Genomic DNA, 21,542 nt, shown 5'->3' with positions numbered 1-21,542 from the left:
TTTTTAAAGATTTTATTTATTTATTTGACAGAGAGAAATTACAAGTACACTGAGAGGCAGGCAGAGAGAGAGAGAAGGAAGCAGGCTCCCTGCCGAGCAGAGAGCCCGATGTGGGACTCGATCCCAGGACCCTGAGATCATGACCTGAGCCGAAGGCAGCGGCTTAACCCACTGAGCCACCCAGGCGCCCCCAGAGAGTAACCTTTTAACACTGTTTTTCTCACTCTACCCTGAAATAATCAAATGTGGCCTAATATTAACCTTAAAAACCAAATGTTTCCACTGATAGGACTATTCATTGTTGCTCTGTTCTTTCTTTGTTCCTAGCTCAACTGAACAAATGCACGAAATTAAGTACGAATAAAGGGAAGTGCCTTTATGAATAAAAGGGGATGCCTAAATCATTAAATATCAAAAATCAAAATAAAGAAAAATCAACTTGGAAGGCTATGGACAGAGCTGCACTCTTTAGTTCAGCCCCAAGTGTTAGCTGGGGTCCAAGTCCACCAAATAATACTAACAATAATGATAAAAAAACGTCAGTGTCTTTGCTCTACTCAAACCTACCTCCCCTCAAAGAACATACAGAATGACAGGCTAGATCTAAGGTATCGACTGTCTGAGACTCACTACTGTTTCTTAACCTCAGCACTATGGACATATTGGACTGGATCACTCATTGTCGTCGTGGACTCTTCTGTGTATTGTAGGGTATGAAGCAACCTGCTAGTAGCCAGTAGCACTCCACTGCCAGGTATGACAACCCAAACTGTTCCAGACATTGCCAAATGACCCGTGAGGGGGAAAATCATTCCTGTTGGGGAACCCCTGATCTACAGGAAATAAATTATTATTTCAAAGTTGAGAAGTACTAATCTGGTGGGAGTATGAAGCAGAGAATGGAAGAGAAAAAAAAAAAACACCAGCAAGATCAAACACTAATAAACAAGTCAACATGAGATGAAGATTAACAGTAAACATAAGACACGAAAAAGAGCAGTTAGAACAGTGACAGAAAAAAAAAGCATTTATTAAAATTTGTTGAACACAGGGGCACAGAACTGGATTAACCATAACCTTTAGCTTGTGACACTCAAATCACCGGTTCATGTCTATGCAGGGACTGCTTTTATTTAATTATGCTTAATAACATAATAAGCATCTGCAAACTCAGCACTCAAAAGCTCAATTACTTTAACCTACATCTAAATATATGGCTCTCTACCAACCTCTGCCTTCCTTCTCACTTCCTTCTCTTTTTATAGTTTTATTACATAAAAATACACACATACGCATATACATACATTTACTTAAATGTAAATACATAATTTTAGTTAACTTTACAAAAAGCTATCATGCTATATGTAGTCTCCTGCAACTAACTTTACTATTTTATTACTGAGAGTCTTCTGTATTGTTGCATGTCAGTAAACTTTCTTCATTTAAGCCACTGTACAATGTTCCACTATCATTTGAATTGATCAAAGTTTCTGCTATTTTAAGCAACATCAATATGGATACTTTACACATTTTGCATTTGAAAATGTATGGGAGGGGCACCTGGGTGGCTCAGTTGATTAAGCCACTGCCTTCAGCTCTGGTCATGAAATCGAGTCCTGTATCAGACTTCCCCTGCTCTGCGGGGAGCCTGCTTCTTCTCGATCTCCCTCTGCCTGCTTGTGCCCTCTGTGTGTGTGTGTCAAATAAATAAATATAATCTTTAAAAAAAGGAAAGAAAGAAAAGAAAATGTATAGGAGTTTATGTAGTTCCAGAAGAGAATTGCTGGATCATATTGCATACCAGATACTCAACTTTAGGAGTTTTCCAAAGTGGTAACAAGTTCACCAATTTATAGTACCAACAACAGTGTACTGGAGAATCTGCAGATCCGTATCCTAATACTTTATACGACGAGACTTTAAAATCAAGCTCCTGAGTGGCTCAGTCAGCTAAGTGTCTGCCTTTGGTTTGAGTTATGAACTCCGAGTCCTAGAACAGAGCCCCGCATTGGGCTTCCTGCTCAGCAGGGAGTCTGCTTCTCTCTTGCCCTGCCTTTGCTCCTCCCCACTGCTCATTCTCTCTCCCTTGCAAATAAATAAATATAATCCATAAATGAATGAATGAATGAATAAAATGATATCTTATTTGTATTTTCCCCTAATTATCAATGATGTTCAACATCTTGTCATATATCTATTGGTCAGGTGAATTTCTTCTTTCTTCACATGTCTACTCCTCTCTTTTGGCCCTTTTCAATGGAGTCATTTATGCTTTTACCTGATCATGTTTTTTATATTCTTCATCAGCTGTGTGAATACCTTCTTCCAGGTTTTTTCTTTACTCTGAGTATCTTTGGATTGTTTTTAATTCTAATTTAGTAAAAATTATCAGTATTTTCTTTAAGAGACAATGATCTTTGTCTTCTGTAGAGGAAATCTTTCCCCACTGAAATATTAAAACTATTCACTGATTTTATAGTAAGAGTTTCTATAGTTTTGTTTTATACAGTTGAGATCTTTTTTTTTTTAGACATTTTTTATTTATTTGACAGAGAGAGAGAGAGGGAGGTATCACAAGTAGGCAGAGAGAGAGGGGGAAGCAGGCTCCCCGCTGAGCAGAGAGCCCGATGTGGGCCTCGGTCCCAAGACCCTAGGATCATGACCTGAGCCAAAGGCAGAGGCTTTAACCCACTGAGCCACCCAGGTGCCCCTATACAGTTGAGTTCTTAATGAACTTGGAATTGATTTTCAGATGTGGTTAAAGATAATGATCCAATTTTATCTTTTCCCATAAAGAAAACCATTTTTCAATGCCTCCTTTCCCCACTGACAATGCCACGTATACCACAGAATGTGTCCGGGCTCTCCTTAGCCCTGTCCATTAACCGATCTGTCTAATCCATTGCCCTGTCCACAGTTATTACAGACTCAAATCATGCCTTCCGTTCCTCAATACAACCAGATTCTTCTTCATCATCTTCAAAGTACCTCAGGTAGTCTCGGTCCTTTGCTCTTTGATAATTTCATCATATAGTATGAAAAGCTCTATTATGCTATAATATAATTTTAAAAAATAAAGATCAAACTTTGATTGACAGTTTAGGACTTTCACCCCTCTCTCCTAACTCCCACGTTAGACAAAGAAGTTAAAGATTCAGTTCACCACTAAAAGCTAAAGATTTCATCAACCCTGCTCACACAATGAAACTTCCAATCAGAATGAAAACAAACGCAAAATCTTAATAGTAGAATTCAGAGAGTTTACAAGTTGATGAAAACACTGAGGTACTACGAGAGTGGCACACCTGGAAAGGTTATGCATATCCCCGTCCCCCCTCCCCCGCCTTACTTTGCCCTAAACATCTCTTCCATTTGCCTCTTCTGAGTTGTATCCCCTATACTAAACAGGCAGTAGTACCTAAAGTGAGTCATTGTAGCAAATTACTGAAACAATGGTGTGGGGGGATGGGGAAGTGGTGGTAGTGGTTGTGGAAACCCCCAAATATGTAGTTGGCCACACACAGTGTGGGTAGCCTGGGTAACCCATTTCAGCTGGCATCTGAAACAGGAGTATTTCTGTGGGGCTGAGCCCTTAATAAATAGTTAGGACACAAAATGGGTGTCAGAAGAATTATGAGTAAAAACAGCTCGCATGCTTTGACTACAATTAAACCGAACCTACACATCAGTTTAGAAATCCCGACATTTTAATCATTATGTCTTCTTATTTCTAATATAGCATTTTACTCTATTTATTCATCTTACTTGATATCTCTTAGTAAGTCTCCCCCATTGAGATTATTTCACATATCTTTTGCTGTATTTATTCCTAGCTGCTGATAACCTGAAACGACTGCAAGTAACATCTTTTCATCATATTTTAAGTTAATTGGCTACTGGTCTATAGACATTTAACTGACATGTATTATTCTTATATCCAGCTATTTCCTAAATTCTATCATAATTTCCAATTATGTCTAATCTCCAATTATATTATTTATACATGACATCATAAAGACTAGAAAGGCAAAAATAAACCTATTTTCTCCTTTTACCCTGGCTAGGGCTTCACAGACAATGTTAAATAATGAGGGAAAATTCCAACCTGAAAATCTCAAGGCTATGGTAAGTTCTAAACTGAAAAGATTGGTCTTGAGGCATAATAGGTAGACATATTTCTTTTAATTCTTTAGCAATCAACAAGATACACAGTGGACTATGCTGAATTCTTGATTACAACTGCATGTTTTGAGATTATCTCTATGGCAAATGTATTCCTACTACCTTATTTGTAAAGTTCTGCTCAATTATACCATATTTAATCTTGCTATATACAGAATAAGCTAAGGAAAGAGATTTTAATTGCATTCTAAGAAACACTGTGGTACAATCAGAATAACCTAGGTTTAAATTCTGACCCAACTAGCTGATTACTAGCCAAATTACTTAGCCTTCCTGTCAACTTCAGTTGTCCTCATACATAAAATTTTTGTGAGAAAGTAAGACATAAAGAATTTAATTAGCACACTGGTACCATAGTTTCAAAAATAGTAATTACCTTCCCCCTCTGTTTATCCATATTTCATCAAATTTCAGAAGACACTAATATTTCCGTGCAAGGTGATGTAAATCACCATGAATTCTAAAAGCACTTTTTTTTTTTTAACGAACTAGAATATTGTCACAAAAGTGAAGTAACTACATGATCAGTGGCATCTTGGAACTCTTCAAAAGTAGATTTCAAATAAATATATTCATAACTAGCAACTGCTGCTCAAGACATAAAAGCATGTACATAAAGATTATAATATCCTTTAAAAGGATAAATTCATATTCATATTTTACCTGGCATATCTGCTTGATCAATTTGAGCCATTGTTATTAAATGCCTGTTAATCAGCTCCTAAGAAAAGAAAACAAGTATATTTACATATAAACATAGCTTCTGAAATCAGATTTTCTATTATAACTAACGTTAAGTATTAATATTTTGGGGTATGTGTAGTTTTTAATGTTAATAACATGAAGTGATATTTCTAATAATGATAAAATGTCTAACTAGATAGGACAGACCTAGCCACAATTAGGGTTGGGGTGAAGTAGCTGTCTATAACCCAAAGCACATAACTAACCCTGTGGTGGCAAACTCAAGGCCAACTCTAAGCTTGTCAGTAATTCACTTGTCAACACTGGTACAATACTGGTATAACCTACTTCTGTAAAATAAAAATTTTTCTGAGAATATAAGTATAAAATGAAATTCTACATATCAAATAGCACCTAGGTTAGTTTACCTTAAAAAAAAAACTATTTGATAAAACTTACTTTATAGAAAATTTTAATCTCTTTTAAAATAAGGTTTATTTCTAGGCCAAAACTACTTATTCTCATCCTATAGATATTAGCAAAAAGTTGTCTGAAGGTTAGAAACCACTTAAATAATTTATTTAATTACATTAGAGAGACTTTTCAATGTACAGGATAGGAAGTATAAAAAGGTGTCCCATTTAAACAGCTTGTCTGTTTTATGTCCCAATACATACTTGCAATTTTCTTGAATAACAGGTTTCCTTAAATAAACAAATCAATGAGAACTCATAAATTCTAAATTCTATCTACTTTAGTACAGCATATTTGATTAAGTTGTATGATTTGAAAAGAGCTTTGTTCTTTCCCCAGTTGTTTGCTAAAGCACAACAGACATGAAGTATTTCCACCAGGGACTCTGAAAGCATACCTGTCGGAGTTCATCAGCCATGAAGAAGGAAGGTGCATTTGCTTTTGGTTGCATATAAGCAACATGAGGTGCAGTTGGAGGATAAATATGATAGTTTGGAAATACCTAAAAAGGTAGGGAGGCGGGAAATGTAATGACCAATTGTTCTCAACTGATAAGCTTTATCATTGTTTTGATAAAGTTTTAATCTTTAAATGACAGTGATAGATAAATGAATACATTTTAATGATAATGAATTAAACACCTCAGAAGAGCTGTTATTACTATACTTTTTGAATGAACTCACTTTAAAAATAATCTCATAATGTAATAATGAATATAAAAATCTAACGAGAAAGAAAACATTTCTTCGATTACAGTAAAATTTAACTTCCAATGAGAAGCCAAAGCTGCTCTTTGGAAGAAAAGTTATAGTTTGTAAATATTTTTTAAGCAGTTGAAAGAGAGGATGAAAGCAGATATTCAAAGTGTTTGGATTCAGTCAGATAATGAGGTAACATTGCCCTGGCTCACCAAAGAACCACCCCCTTGACGGGCTTTTTGTGGCCAACCTAAACAAACCGTTGTGTACATACTGGCTAAATGCTTCTCCCATCTAAGTACTAACCAGGCCCGACCCTGCTTAGCTTCTGGGATCAGACAAGATCAGGCGTGTTCAGGGTGGTATGGCCATAGACCAGGCTAAACACCTCAAACTGCAACCGTAAAGAGGACTAGCTGACTTACTCTGGGTCTGGGTTTGCAGCTTAGGTGAACAGAAGGGAGCAACAATCTACTTAAATACTTTCTGGGCAAACTACAGCCAAGTTACTAAATCTTCCAGCTTCTCGGAACTGAACTCTTCCCACCCCTTGCTTCTTCTCTTTTCCTATGCCTCTCCTTCCTCTTCACTGGTCCCTGACACAAAATCGAGGTACATTCTAAACTATCTTCTCTTTCTTCATTTTACAAGCTGAAACACTCCCCCACCCCACCCCGCCCTTTGAAAAATGAATTCAGCTGATTTCTGCTGCCCTCAGATGATTACTCTTGCTCTGAATCTCAATCAGGAAGTGGTTTCGCAATACCTGTAAGGTTTCCTTTGACCTTTATCTGTAGGGAGAATAATACCTCCTTTTTCTTGCCTTGGTTTTCTTACACCAGATAGCACAGTTTGGCTTAACCACCTCAGGTTTACCATGAGCATATTTTTAAGAGTGGTCTGAAGGGTAAAAACATCATAAAAATGTGCCATATATAATCTCTACAAAAACAGTTGAGACAGTTTTGTGACAAAAGAACCTCTTTATAGATTAAATTTTCTCTTTCTACAAATATGATAAAATATAATAAAAATGTAAATAATTACAAAATATAATAAACCCCCAAAAAAGGTAAAACATTGATGGAATTCTTACTTGAAAGAACCAAGGAAAGTCTCTACTCTACCTCAATTATTTGACCTTCTGTTCGGCAAGCTGTTCTGTGATAATTTTTGAAAGATCTCTGACCAAAAACAAAACAAAACAGAACAAAACTATTAGCTATTTATTAGTTTTTAAAAAGCATTTTACATAATTTACAAGTACTTCTATAAAAGTTTTAACATTTATTTCTCATAAGGAGGTCAGGTATTATTATCCCCACTTACAACTGGGGAAATGGGCTCAGAGGTTCTAAGATTCATGAGTCATGAAACAATGGCAGGACTGAGACTCTTAAAAAATATAAAAGAACTTTGTCATCTTTCCATTCAAATTGCCTTTTAGTAAAATATTAATCAAAATAAACCATTAACTTAACTTGTGAGATCAAAATCTTACTAAAATCCAAATACACTTTTCATTTAAAATTGATGAAACTATCATCTGAAATTATGTCAAATGTCTACAATTTAGATCAGCTCTTATGTTTTCATGGAATTTGCCTTTCTAACTCACAAGATTTTCAACTACTACTACTTCTTTTACTGTATTAATTAAAAAACAATTTTTGAACACAGACATAGTAATTAAGCTAAAAGGTACGATTTGTGGAACATGACGACATTTCCCGCTCTGCCCTTTCCCTCCTCCCTCGTTAGTTCTTTCCTCACCCATGATCAGGGGCCTCCCCTGGGTTTCCCCCCTCCTTACCAAAAACCCATTTTAGAGACCTCTTATCACTACGGGTCCTCCACTATCCAGAATCACTGCCTCATCTGAAGCAAGAGTTGATCATGAGTTTGTTTTCAGTAACTAGGATAAGAAACCATCTACTTTCTCTGACTTCTTACTAGAAGTAAAACCACCTATAACTATAAACAAGTGTAGCAAACCTCAGCTCTAGATAGCACAAGTATAAGGTAACCCCATGAACAAAACATGCCATGAAGTACTGAACGAGAGCTTGAATATAATTTCATTTGTGATTAAAACCAGATTTGTCCAAAACTGGAATTATTATTACTGCAGAAACAGTTTACTTTGAAGAGATAAGGAGAGATTAGAATTATCGTCTAAGTTAGAAAATCAAATACTCACTTTTTCACATCACAATAAAAAGATACAAGAGGGGGTAAACCTCCTCATTAATATCATTAATAAGAAGAAACTGTTGTAAGAGTACTATCACTTCTCCTTTAATGCAGACATACCATTCCACTCAAAGGTGCTGGGGTTGTGTCTGTATAGAAGTAAGTCGTCCCACCAACAGTTTCCTTTTGGATCACCTGACCAGAAGATGGAGTCTGAGAAACAGGATTATTAACAGGTGTAGAGGCACTAGAAGGCACCATGTAATTTGCTGGATTTGGAGTGTGACTTCTTCTTCTAGGAGCAGGAGAAGTATGTGGAGTGATCTTGGGAGAATGAAGAGGGGAAGATCCAGCAGACAGGGACATTCCTGAAGAAGATATAAAAATGTTTCTTAGGGAGCAAAAATTGGTTTTAAAGAAACACATCTGGAAAATTAAAATGCAAACATTCATTTGGAAGAAACATCATCTTTAGCAAATTCAAGGGCAAAAATAAAAGCCATAATTTTATCTTGGTTTGTTTTAGAGAAAGCTTTGATGAAAGCAAATGTAAAGATGTTTCTTTTTTCAAAGATAGACATTTTCAAATAAACTAGGAAATTTATTGCAAGAATAGTCTCCTCCATATCAAGGTTTACATGAGAAACTTCAACAGTAAGAATCATTAGTAATTTGACAAATTAATTTAATGGAAAAATGAGAAATAACAAACTGGGACTCTTGAAAGCCTTTTTAAAAGCCTTTCTTTCATAAAGGACCCAATTCCCTTTTTGTGAAGAATTATTTAAAGCTATGGCTATTAACAATACAAACAACATGTTACCCTAAAGTACTATAGTATTAAAAACCAAACTATTTAAGGAGTTTTACTAGACTTCTTTTGGCCAAATACAATTAACAGAATGGTTTGAAAAAGCAGAACGACTAAGTCTAGTCTTAGCTGAAATACATGACAGCTTATACATTACATTTTTTAATCAAGCAATATACTGTTCTGATGCCTTTTATCTTTAACTCTAAGTAGGCATATACTAAAACAAACGAAAATTTCTGCAGATGCATACTTTCTAAAATTAGGCCAACTGATGCCACTAGATTCTAACAAAAGTTTTATTCAAACGCAACTAGTAAGAAACCATTCTTGGAAAAAAAAAAAAAAAAAAAAAAAAAGAAACCATTCTTGGTAGGGCATCCACTATTAATGATTCTAAGGTGAAGAAAGGGAAAGGATAATTGTCAGTAACCCTTCAGGAGATTCCAAGCTAGCTGAGAAAACAAGACCAGGTCACATGTAAAGACAAAAAATGACTTACAAAAACACTCAAATATAAATTAATATACTGCAAACTACATGCATAAATGCAGATGAAATGCAAATTAATTAAAACCAGGTAGGTTAATCAAAGGCTTAATGGAGGTGATCAGTTCTGAGCAGAGATTGAAAGGGGTTTCTAGAGCTACAGTTACACTTTCTGAAAAACTCGGCTTATCCACAAACTGTTTTCTGGCCATTTGGGGAATGACTAAAACCCACACTTTTAGAGTAACGTGCCATCTCACAATGCAAGGAAAAAGTTGATCAAAATGCCTCTGGTCAGAGAAATATAATTAACAGGGACATGAATTTCAATGTTGAGGCATTCATTAAACACCAACATTGTTTTTTGGAAAGATGTAGCTGGACAAAACTAAAGTGAGAACTGAGATTAACACTAACTTTACTCTAAACAGCTCTTTGCACTTTTTAAGAGCCTTAACTTAATTATTTTGTCTGGTTTTCTGAGCAACTAAATGAGTTGGGCAGGTGATGCCGGTCAAGTTACAAGCACCATAGTAGAGATTAGAATTCAGACATCAAGAGGTTTTGATTTGACCGGTGACATTTGTGCAAATTCAACAGCAAAGCCAGGACTCAAACCCAAGTCTCCAAACTCCAAACATAACACTCCTACTGCTATAACACAATGTCTACTGCACTGACATTAAAATAGGCCAGGCATTCTCAAGTACGTCTTAAATGTGTCTGACAGACTTTAAAAATCTAAACCACTTTTCAAAAAATCATTATTTATAAGGAAGCCAGGCTACTAAATTAAGATATAAGCTTATTTAAAAAAAAAAAAAGGCAAAACTGTCCAGAGTTCTATTCTTCTAACTCTATATTATACATTTAATTGAAGAATAATCCAAAAAGCAAAAATTGAATTATTTAACTATTTTCAAAAGATAAATACTCCCCACTTACCTAATGTGAAATGCATTTAAGATAGTTTTCCTAAAGCTAGTGTCCAAGTCTTTCCAAGACAAAACTGGCCAAGTCACCAAAGATGAATAAATTTGTTTACCACCTTTAAACTTAAAGTAACAGCAATAAATAATAGCTACCAATTATTGAGCACTTTCCACGTGGCGGACCCTAATAAAAGTACTTCATATACAACAGTCTATGTAATCCTCACAACAACCCTGTGAGGTAGGTATATAGTATTCACCTCACTGTGAAGAAAAAAGGTTTTAAATGTATTGTAAGGACGAATCTAGGTTATTAAACCAAAGAACCAAGACTCAACTCAGGTCTGTTTGACTCCAAAGCCTGTGCTCTTAGCCAATATGCTATCCAGTCGCCCAGTTCCTAAGTCTTGTACTAGGAAAGCCGAAAGGGGATCCATTGCCCACGGTAGTAGCCAGTACTCAGTTTGTGACTACGTGAGCCACACAGGGTGGAGGAGGTGCAGCATGGGGTGCAGGGAAAGACTCTGACATCAAAGTAGGTGTTCAAGTGAGACAAAAGGTAGACTCTCTCTTTAAGGCTGAATACGTGGCAAAAGATTTACCAAAAACAATCTGGTCAGTTAAGAAGGAAATTCAAGTATAGTAGAATTTTTAAGTAGTAAAGTAAAAGCTTTCTCTTAAGACTTTGTAATTTTGTAGCTATTCTAATAGAATGTTACAGCACTGAAATCTGAGTTCATATATCTGAGCTGAGGCGGATTACAGTTATTTAAATACATTCAAAATGAAACATGTACAATATTAAGCATCACCACTCATAGGGGCAACAGACTATTTAAATGTATAGGAAGCTAAAAATGAAATTAACCCCTAACTTAGCAAAACATCAAACCCAGTCACAGAAGGCACAGCTTTGTGTCACCAGAATATTTTACAAACATGTTAAAGAACTGAGTAAAAAATGCACACATCTGCTCAAAGAGAGGTATTCTGTACCTAACTACTGTGAAGACAATGGGCACAACATAGTTAATGTCAACTGCCTAGATACAATACTAACTTACCCACAGCATAAAGAAGTAGAACAATATTATAGAAATGAGTAGTCAAAAATAAATAAGAATTAAAATGAACAGATTTGGTTTTATCTCTCTCACATGTAAATACTCCTTTATAAGTTCTATCTTTCCTTATACTAGGGATAAGTACTACTTGTGATTATTACAATACTAACACCCTGCTCTTCACTGGTATTCAACCACCAGAACACTAAAGCAAATATAGTAACCACTGAGGATACTGTACCATAAGAGACAATCTGGAAGAATGAAAATCTGTATTTAAAAAATGATTCAGAAATATTTCATTTTTGTATTCATTTTTTGTGTTTTTGTAGTTTACTCTTAGAATGACATTTTGGTGACATCAGATACCAAAACTACACTATAATTTATTAGGTGAATATGCAAACTGTGAGACCTAAATCATATATGTTAAGTTAACTGCTTTAGAACATTTAAAACAATCTTCTCTTAAATGTATCCTAATTCAAATAAAAGTGAGGAAACAGTAAAGAGATGCTCCCTGGAGGAGTTAACCAGAGGAATTAACAAAATGTAAGAAATTATATTAAAAAAAACCTCAAGGCTAATATATAGAGACAAAGTTATCAGTGTTTTTGGATGACATGATTCTATACATGAAGAACCCAAGAAAACTAACAAAAAGACTCTTGTAATAATGACAGAATTCATTAAAGCAAATGGTTACAATATTAATATATGCTAAATGAACAGCATTCCCAAATACAAGCAACCAGTTAGGGCAATACTGTTTCTAGGGAATGTGAGAGACTAAGGTAACATGATACCCTCCGCTCAACCCCCATCAATGCTGTGAACAGATGGAACTACAAGATATAATATGACCCAAATTTAAAATATAGCTCAGGTAAAAAAGAACAACAACAAAAAAATTCCAAGAGTAAGAAATGTTTAAAAAATTTGGAATTATGAGGTTATACTGTGGGCAGTTTGAGAAAAAACCTAGGCTTTGAGACTTTAATGCCCACATGAGAATATGAAACATGGCCTTCAGCCCATAACACATGGGGAATGGAATTCTAATTCAATGTGAAGCCAAGAAGTCTGGAATAGCTGCCACATCAGTGAATGTAGAATGAGAAAACGTCTTTCTACCTACTGGTGCATAGGGGCAAAAAGTAAGCTTGCTTGTGGAAGAGAGATGGAGGAAAGGCGGCGGCTGGGGTTGTATCAAGAGAGAAGAACCCGGTGCCTGTATCATGTACAGGTATAGGGGGAAAAATTACCAGAAGACATGGTATAGGCATCCCAGTGAGAAATTAATATAAAGCTTAAACTGCATTGGACACTTGCACGAAGCAAACACTAACTGTTCTGATGAATGCTTCTACAACTCAGAACACACAAAAACTCGATCTCTCCCCAGAAAAACAATCCCACTTTTTAAAAGAACTCCCAAAATAAGAGTCAGCATACACAATATACTTGAGAATTAATACTCCGAGAAAAAGGAATCTCAGAAAACAGAACGCTGTAAAAGACATAAAACTTAAATGATTAAAGACATGAGAGAAATGACAAACATCATGAAAAACAGAATATTTGTTCTTCTGAAACAGAACTAGACTCTTTAAGAGTGAAAAACAATCACTGAAATTAAAGGGAAAATTCAATAATGGGCTAGTATGCAGAATATATAAAGAACTCTTATCATTCAACAATAAAAACAAATTTTAAAACAGGCAAAGGATGTGAATAAACATTTTCCAAAGAAGATATACAAATGGGAAATAAGCATATAAAACAAGCTCAACATCGTTAGTCATTAGAAACATAGAAATCACAACCACAAAACCACCTCATACCACTAGAATACAATCAGAAACAAGGACAGTAACAAATATTAGCAAGCAAATGGAAAAACTGAAATCCTCGTGCATCGCTGATGGGAATGTAAAATGATGCAGTCACTTTGGAAAACAGTTTGACAGTTCTTCAAATTGTTCAGCATAGTTATCCTATAATCCAAAAACTCTACTCCTAAGTATGTTACCCAAGAGAACTCAAAGCATATGTTTAAATGCACACTTGTACCTACATGCTCATAGCAGCACTATGGATAATAGTAAAAAAATACAAACAACTCAAATGTCTATCAACTGATAAATGTGTAACTAAAATCTGATCCATCCATACAATGGAATGTTATTCACCCATGATAAGATGGGGGAAATCTGGCTATGTGCTATAACATAGATGAAGCCTGAAAACATTAAGTGAAAGCAGCCAGACATGAAAGGCCATTTATTATATGATTCTATTTATATGAAATGTCCAGAACAGGCAAATCTTTTATAAAGACATAAGTCAATTAGTGCTTTCCAAGGACTGGAGATAGAGAAAATGGGGAGTCACTACTACTGGGTATGAAGTTTCCTTTTAGGGTGAAGAAATGTGGAATTAGACGGTGATGATGGCTACACAGTTGTGAATATGTTAGCATACTCACCAGTTAGTATACTAACTGGTGAATTTCATGATTTGGGGGTTTTAACTCAACCAACAAATAATAAAAATATTGGGCTTAACTAGAAATATTGAGCTTATATTAAGAAGAGATTAAAACTCTACTAACAGAAACAAAAGGTGACTCAAACAAAAGGAAATAAATACTCGTACTTACTTGTTTTAAACATTTCAATTCTACCCTTAACTAATGCTAGTTCAATATAATACCAATAGAATTTTTTATAATTAGGCAAACCAATTATAATTAACTGAAAAAATAAACATTAATAGTCAGGAAAATTACTAAAGAAAATTAAGCAGAGTAGAACAAAAGTAAAAGAAGAAAAAGTATGATATAAGACCAGAAGATAGTAAAAAGTGATAAAAGCTACATTAATTAAAAAAAAAAGCTACAGTGATAAAAATGTTTGATAAAGAGTTACATAAATAGTGGGTCCATACAGAATGGGCACAGAACTTGACCTCAAATACGTATGAAGAAGTAAGATAAAGGTGGCATTTCAAACTTTAGTGGAATAGAGGACAGTAGTCAGATATGATCATTTACTGCTGGCACTAAATGATACAATAAATACAGATATAAGCAAAGCTAATTATTTAGAAAAAAAAAGATATAAGCAAACTGACCCTTTCATTCATTTTACCTACATAAATTTCAAATAAATATTCAGATTGAATAGTTAAGAGTTCAAGAAGAAAAGTACCTCAAAGAATATTTTAAAACACACCATGTTATGAAGACACAAAATGAAAAAAACCAAAAGAAAATGTTAATTTAACTTCTTCAAAAATAAATTTCCAACACGGCAAAAAATAAGATACTTCCAACACTTAAAAAATGGCTAATCTGCTTAGTATAGTTCTTAAAATCATTAAGACAACAGAAAGCAATTAAAAGCAAAAGGAAAAATTACGCTACTAGTCATTTTGTGGACAAGAAAATTAAATGCCTCAAATATAAAAAAGGATGCAGTTATTCACTGACAAAGAGATGCAATTTAAGACCAGCATTACCACTGGCCTCCTTCACAGACTGGCACAGATTAAAAAAAAGTTTATTTCAACAATTATTAAAAAGGTGGGTAGCATATAAACTGTCACACACTTGTATCAGTTATTACAATCTCTTGGAAATCAATTTGGCAATACCCATCAACTAAGACTTTTTAATTGACAGGATAATGGTAAACAATTAAAAGCCATAAAATGAAAAATAAAAGCTGGGAACTCCATAAAAGTGGGTATTTTTGTTTTGCTCATCTTTTAGACCCACAGGAGTCACTGAATAAATGCTTCACAAAAAAGAGCTCAGGTTACTTTTAAATCCCTACTAGGAAAAAACAAAAAGTAATTATTTTTTTCTTTCAGAAAGGTTATAAAAAAGATGTCCTCTCAAATACAGATGCAGCTGAGATGCCAAGAGTAAAGATCTCCCTAAATGTGAAACATCAGAAACATTCCTTTTAAAATCAAGACCATGACAAAAAAATGCCAATTATGACTATTTCTAAATAATACCACACAAATGCCTTAGGCAATACAACAAAATGATAGAAGAAAGGTTGCAAAGGAAAAAAATAAAACTATCATAATTTGCACACATACAAGAATCTATAAAATATTAGAAATATAAAAGTAATCAACATACAAAGGTCAATCCCATTATCTACACACTAGATACTTAGAAAAACTTTATTTTTTAAAGACACCAATTATAATGCCAACAAATACTATGAAGTGTTTCAGAAGCTCCAACAAAATATATTTAAGACCCGAAACACAGAAAATTACATAACTCTGTAGAAAGACCTGGAAAAAAGGAAAAGAATAGATAGTCCATGTTCACAGATACAAAGATGTAATGATGATGATTCTCTTCATCTAAAGATTCAATGCAATGAAGACACCATGCTGCCTCATGTATCCACAAGTCTCCCAAGCTCCTTCCTCCTCTGGGAGGTTAATCAACAACCTTCCTGGCCAACACCAAATTCTCTAAACCCCGTCCTTACGGTCAATTCCAAATCATCCTTCTAAAAAGTCTTCTCACTCTATAAAACATTTTCTCAATACCCATATATTAAAATTATTCCCATCATTTTGGATTTTATATTTTGCAGCAGGTACCACACATTTTAAATTGTCTCTTTGTAGGAAAGAACCATATACTTTAATCCTCTCTGTATTCCTAACTATACTTTGTTATAGTTGTCAGCACACAAGCAATCTGTTAAAAATAAATAAATATAGAGGTGAAAGTTTCCTCTTTTTAACATCAACAACCAAGATGCTAAATAGAGCAACAGCCATGACCAGGTAATGGAGAATGCCATCACCAGAATTACCTGAGTATAACAAGAAGGTGTGAAGAAAAAAATCAATGTGTATGCTATCAAGATGTTGACCATTGCTATTTAAAAGCAAACGTGAAACAAGCCAAACACTGTTATGAAAGAAAGAGAGGAATTTGCAAGAATTTGGAGTGAAGGACACTGTTCTTAAAAGAACAGTTTGATTATTCCAGCATTACTCTTTCCAGGTTAATGTAGCTTGCATAAACTTGGCTTACACTAATAATTTTAACGAAGTTCCAATAACCAAATTAAATCCCCAATAATAAATTGTCATGTATGACTATACTTAAGAGAACAGTTTAAATAAGAAATTATCAAAATGCATCTCATACTGAACAGATGGAACTTAAATTGAAGAAAAATAGAAGCAGCACTATCTTCCCAGCAACAGAGTCAATATTTGGTGCCTCATCCAAGAGAAAATCATACTAAGGAATTCATGTGATAAAACCCAGTTGGTACAAAAGTTACTACTAAAATTACATATCTTAATTTACTCATTTTTTAAATGAAATTCCCCAATAACACCACCCTCCTAAAATAAACTGATACACAGTTACAATCCAAAACACAGGCACTAAGTTTTTACTCCTAAACTCTAACAGGGTCTTAAACATAGCAACAATGCGTTCTTTTCTTCGACTTTGCTGATGATTTAAAGGACGGGTATAAAAGGTCAACTCCACAGTAAAGTTCAGAAAACTTCCCCTGACTTGCTCTTTCAGTGCTTAAGACACAAACTTTAATCTTAGTTCATTTCTATCACTAACTGTTCTTAGCAGAAAGAGAAAGTGAGTTTCAGTATTTTATTGTAATCATTTTAACAATTAAAAGTTTGGATATCACAGAGTTATTTACAATTCGATTATCTGCAATTTGCAATCTGCCAAACAAATTATTTGAAATTTGCAACTGACAAATAAATCCCCAAGATACTCTAGGTAACTCTACTGTATGCAGGACAGACTTCTACTGAATAGAACCTCTTGAAATAAAATGTTAAGATTTACAGAATAACATGAGAAATGGACTAAACTCTCCATGTAATAATTACTGTATAAATAAAACTGCTTTAAAATATAATCAATCCTTAGAGTTTCTCCATAAATTTAGTAACAAAGATCCTTGGCTGGGGGGTCCTCAGGACCGCCACCCCCCCATGTTTAGAAATTCACCAGAACGCAAGGGATTCAGCTTATAGTTGCACTCATGAAGATTTGTCACAGCAATGTAACAAGCATACACGTCCATTTTCTCAAGGGAAAAACACACAGGTAGAGCCCAGAGGAATTCATGTGTAGGTTTCCTTAGGCTCTCCTCCTCTCATGAGGGTTCACACAGCTCACTATTCCTCCAGTAACACGTGTACAATACATGTGGTGTGCAGCATAAACCTAGCTGTTTACATAAAGAATCAAGGAACAGTAAACCACCCTCACAGGTTACGGAACAACAGGAACACTCCTTAACTCCAAGTTCCCGGACATCAGCCAAAGGCCAACCTTGCAAGCAGGCTTTTTCAAAGACAAGAATCTTTAGCCTGCTATGTTAGCTCACTTCTGCACAGACACCTTGAATTGCATCTAGTATAGTCACCACTGTTTCATAATTTTGCTCTACAGTAAAGTGAATATTGTTACAGAAAAATCTAAGGGCAAATGTTTTGTTTTTCCCATCTAAACACATGCCTCAGGGAAGGAACAGAAGAAAAAAAGTAAACCTTAAGATAGGGCAGTGAATTTCACTACTTTTTATCTAGACACCTTTAGGAAAGATTACATATATTAGTGACATATACTCCATGGCTAGGAAATACAGCAAAGAAAAATTAAATGCAGTTCATATAAAAACGAGCTGAGCCTATGTGCTTCCTCAGCTCCTATCTCTAAGTATTTGACCTATTTAAATATACACACTAAATGTTATGGCTTATACTAAGATTTAGCTACTAACACTAAATAGAAAAGACTTTTTTACTATCAATAGTTAGGTTGTATTTCTTAGCTTCTAGCATACAAAAACTGTAGAAGCTATTCAAAAAGTTTACTTACTTAAACATTAGAAAATTATGAAAGAAAACTTTATACTTAGTAAATAACTGCTGGAGTCTGAGGAATCCTACAGAGGATCATCTAGGCTATGATTTGGTATATGCATCATAAAAGTAGCTGCTTTCAGTTTCAGTAGCTTAAAAACTATTCACAACCTTTAACTCAGAAATTCTAGTTCTAGAAAGTATCCTAAGAAATCACCCTAAATCCTGAACGATATTTATAGTTAAGATAAATGTATATATAGATATTCATAGTTAAGATAAATGTATATATATATATATGAGAACATACACATATGCTTTTTTTTTTTTTAGATTTTATTTACTTATTTGGCAGAGAGAGACACAGTGAGAGAGGAAACACAAGCAGGAGGAGAGAGAGGGAGAAGCAGGCTTCCCGCCAACCAAGTAGCGAGCCCAATGCAGCGCTTGATCCTAGGACCCTGGGATCATGACCTGAGCTGAAGCCAGACCCTTAACGACTGAGCTACCCAGGCACCCGATATGCTGCTTTTAAAAAAGATAACACTATGATTCAATTTTTTAATAGATAAAATAACTTTTTAAAAACCAAAGGCAATTTGAAGGTTAGAGAAAATATTCTCAATCAACTAAAGTCTATTAAGATGCTAAGAATGATTTTAGGGGAAAACAGCTCATTGTAAGTGATGCATTATAATATGAAGTAAAAATTTTTCTCATGACATAGTTATTTGATCCAGTTAGGAAATATAGAAAAGCTATTTAAATAATTAATAACATTACCTAAAATAAAATCAATTTCTTGTAAGTTTACACTCTGAATAACCTTGAGCATAAGCTTGTTTGATAAAATATTAAAGTCATCATCATCTATATTGCCTTATAATAAAACAGAGAAATCTAAAAATCCTAAATTTAGAAAAATCCTTAGTCAATATTTTTGTTTCATGATAATCACCCCACTTAGTGACCCTTAAAGTCCTAATTATCTTTTTAAAAATAATCAAGAATCTATTTAATTATCTACTAAAGAGAATTAAGAATCTACTTCATGAACTTACCAATAATCTGAAGAAAATATTTTATAATTTGCATATATTTTATAATTTCCAATTTTTAAGCCAGAAGTAAATTAAGTTTTTTTTCTCTTTTTACAAATCAGACAGTTGGGGCCCAGTGATTTGTTCACTCATAGAAATTTAGTGATCATACGAAACTAGAATCTAGGCCACTTGAGTGTTAATACAGCTCGAGTGCTGTTGAATTTGACCTAAATTTAAATCCTTAATGACTATATAAAAGTAACATACCTAGAAGGAAAAGTTATAGTATAAAGAGAAAACCTGGTTAAGGGCAGAAATGGCAAGTTTTTTCAAGTCAAATATAAAATATTAAAGGAGGGGAGAATGGTGCAACCAATTAAAAACAATCTGGAATTCTACATAAGTCTCAAAATGATACCATCAGTCCTAAAGGTTTAGGTACTATGAAAAGAAATATGTGACTATGAAGCCATGTATACCTGCCAAGACAAGAGTGATTCAGAAGGCCCTTGAATTTAAAAATTATGGAAGAATCAGAGATTCTAAAGAATCCTAGCAATATGGATGTCTAGGTTATTTTATTTATTAAAGATTTTTAAAATTTATATATCTAGTGACATTAGTTTTTCTCCCCCTCAAAAGTTATTATTAAATTGATAGGATGCATTTTATAATAGATGGCACCTGAGAATCCAGGAAAATATGGTAAATCTAGATTATGGTTTTGCATTTTCTGCCAAACAAGGGGACTGAGAGCAAGATTCTTCAAGATCTTGCCATCAAGTAAGAAAGTCTATTTTAATTTGGAAACATTTTACTATACTGTTAAGCCACAAACTGAGGTAAGAAAACTTTCAAATAAACATACAACTGAGATAACAATCATACAGGCATGTGTGTATTTTAAATATGGATCTAATCCTCAAACAGATTGTACAAAATAAAACAAACCAGCACCCAAAAAGCAAAAGAATTAGGAAGTAATAGCTAAGATAATAGGCTTTACTTCTTTCCCCATAATAATTTCATCATCCCATCATATTATCAAAACTGGCTAAAAATGTTTGTAAAAGTACCAGGTTTAAGGTCAAAATAACCACGCAACCAATGAATCTATGTATAAAAGCTCATTATCTACAGCCCAATTTTCCAAACTCTGACATGACAGATTATCATTTGCACTTCTGGCCTGAACAATAAAAAATACTTAGTAGTGAAATAAAATACTGACTAGGTAAAATTCCCATTATTTTATATATTCTAAATCATGCTAACTTTCAAATGACTAAAATAAATATATTTGCAATCCTAAACCACAGGATTATGTGTGTTACCCACAGATGTACTTTTGGCCAAAATATTCCCTATGACAAGCCATACCCTATTTTTAAAGGTCCCCAAAAAGACAGTCCACAGTATTCCTGAATAATTTACGATGGCCTAGAATATTAGGATAAATACTTGCTTTCTACAGTTTAAATCCCTCACTGTTTCAGATTTTAAAATCCATTTATTTAAACATAATTATTCTCATTTCCTCAAAGATTGATACTAAAAAATACTGTACTTTTCAAGGCAAAAATTGGTAATTATCAAAAGCATATCACAGTATTAACCACAAGCCAAAATGTAAATTATTCACAGATCTAGTAAATACACACTAATCAAATTAAGTTCAATTTAGTCCTAGAAGTTTCACACCAAAAATGCAAACTACCTTTGCAAAGATGAAACAACCCAAATGCCAAAAGGTTTACTTGAAAGAAATGTTTACAACCCCATGTGAAAAAAGGGTACTTGGATTCAGCAAAATCCTATGCTGACCTTGTGAGGGTGTACTAATTCTTGCTGGCAACAAATAGCAGTAAAATTTCTATACTTTAAAGAATTGTTCCATGAAGTGTGACAAAATGAAAACGGAGTCAATAAGGATATTCATGTTAATTGCCAGAACTGATTCCTTCACAAACCCTGTTTTCACAACAGCAACCCCTTTTGATTAGGGGAATTAAAAGTTGCTGAACTCAACAATCCCTTCAGTTAAACCAACAGACCCCTCATAGAGCTGTCCAACG

The 21,542-nt window shown here is 34.2% G+C and overlaps 1 protein-coding gene across 1 annotated transcript in view; it reads right to left on the bottom strand.

The window, feature by feature from the left end:
* Positions 1 to 21,542, bottom strand: part of PAN3 (poly(A) specific ribonuclease subunit PAN3) — a 140,409-nt gene that overhangs the window by 32,385 nt on the left and 86,482 nt on the right. Inside the window, exons 7-10 of the mRNA XM_059378238.1 lie at positions 8,352 to 8,599; positions 7,166 to 7,222; positions 5,738 to 5,842; positions 4,846 to 4,903 (exon numbers count right to left, since the gene is read on the bottom strand). Of these exons, the coding sequence (XP_059234221.1) occupies positions 4,846 to 4,903; positions 5,738 to 5,842; positions 7,166 to 7,222; positions 8,352 to 8,599 (468 nt within the window). The remainder of the gene's footprint in view (positions 1 to 4,845; positions 4,904 to 5,737; positions 5,843 to 7,165; positions 7,223 to 8,351; positions 8,600 to 21,542) is intronic.

The sequence above is a fragment of the Mustela nigripes genome, chromosome 15 (genome assembly GCF_022355385.1).
Source record: "Mustela nigripes isolate SB6536 chromosome 15, MUSNIG.SB6536, whole genome shotgun sequence".
NCBI classification, from domain to species: domain Eukaryota; kingdom Metazoa; phylum Chordata; class Mammalia; order Carnivora; family Mustelidae; genus Mustela; species Mustela nigripes.
This window is presented reverse-complemented; position numbering and strand designations above follow the sequence as displayed.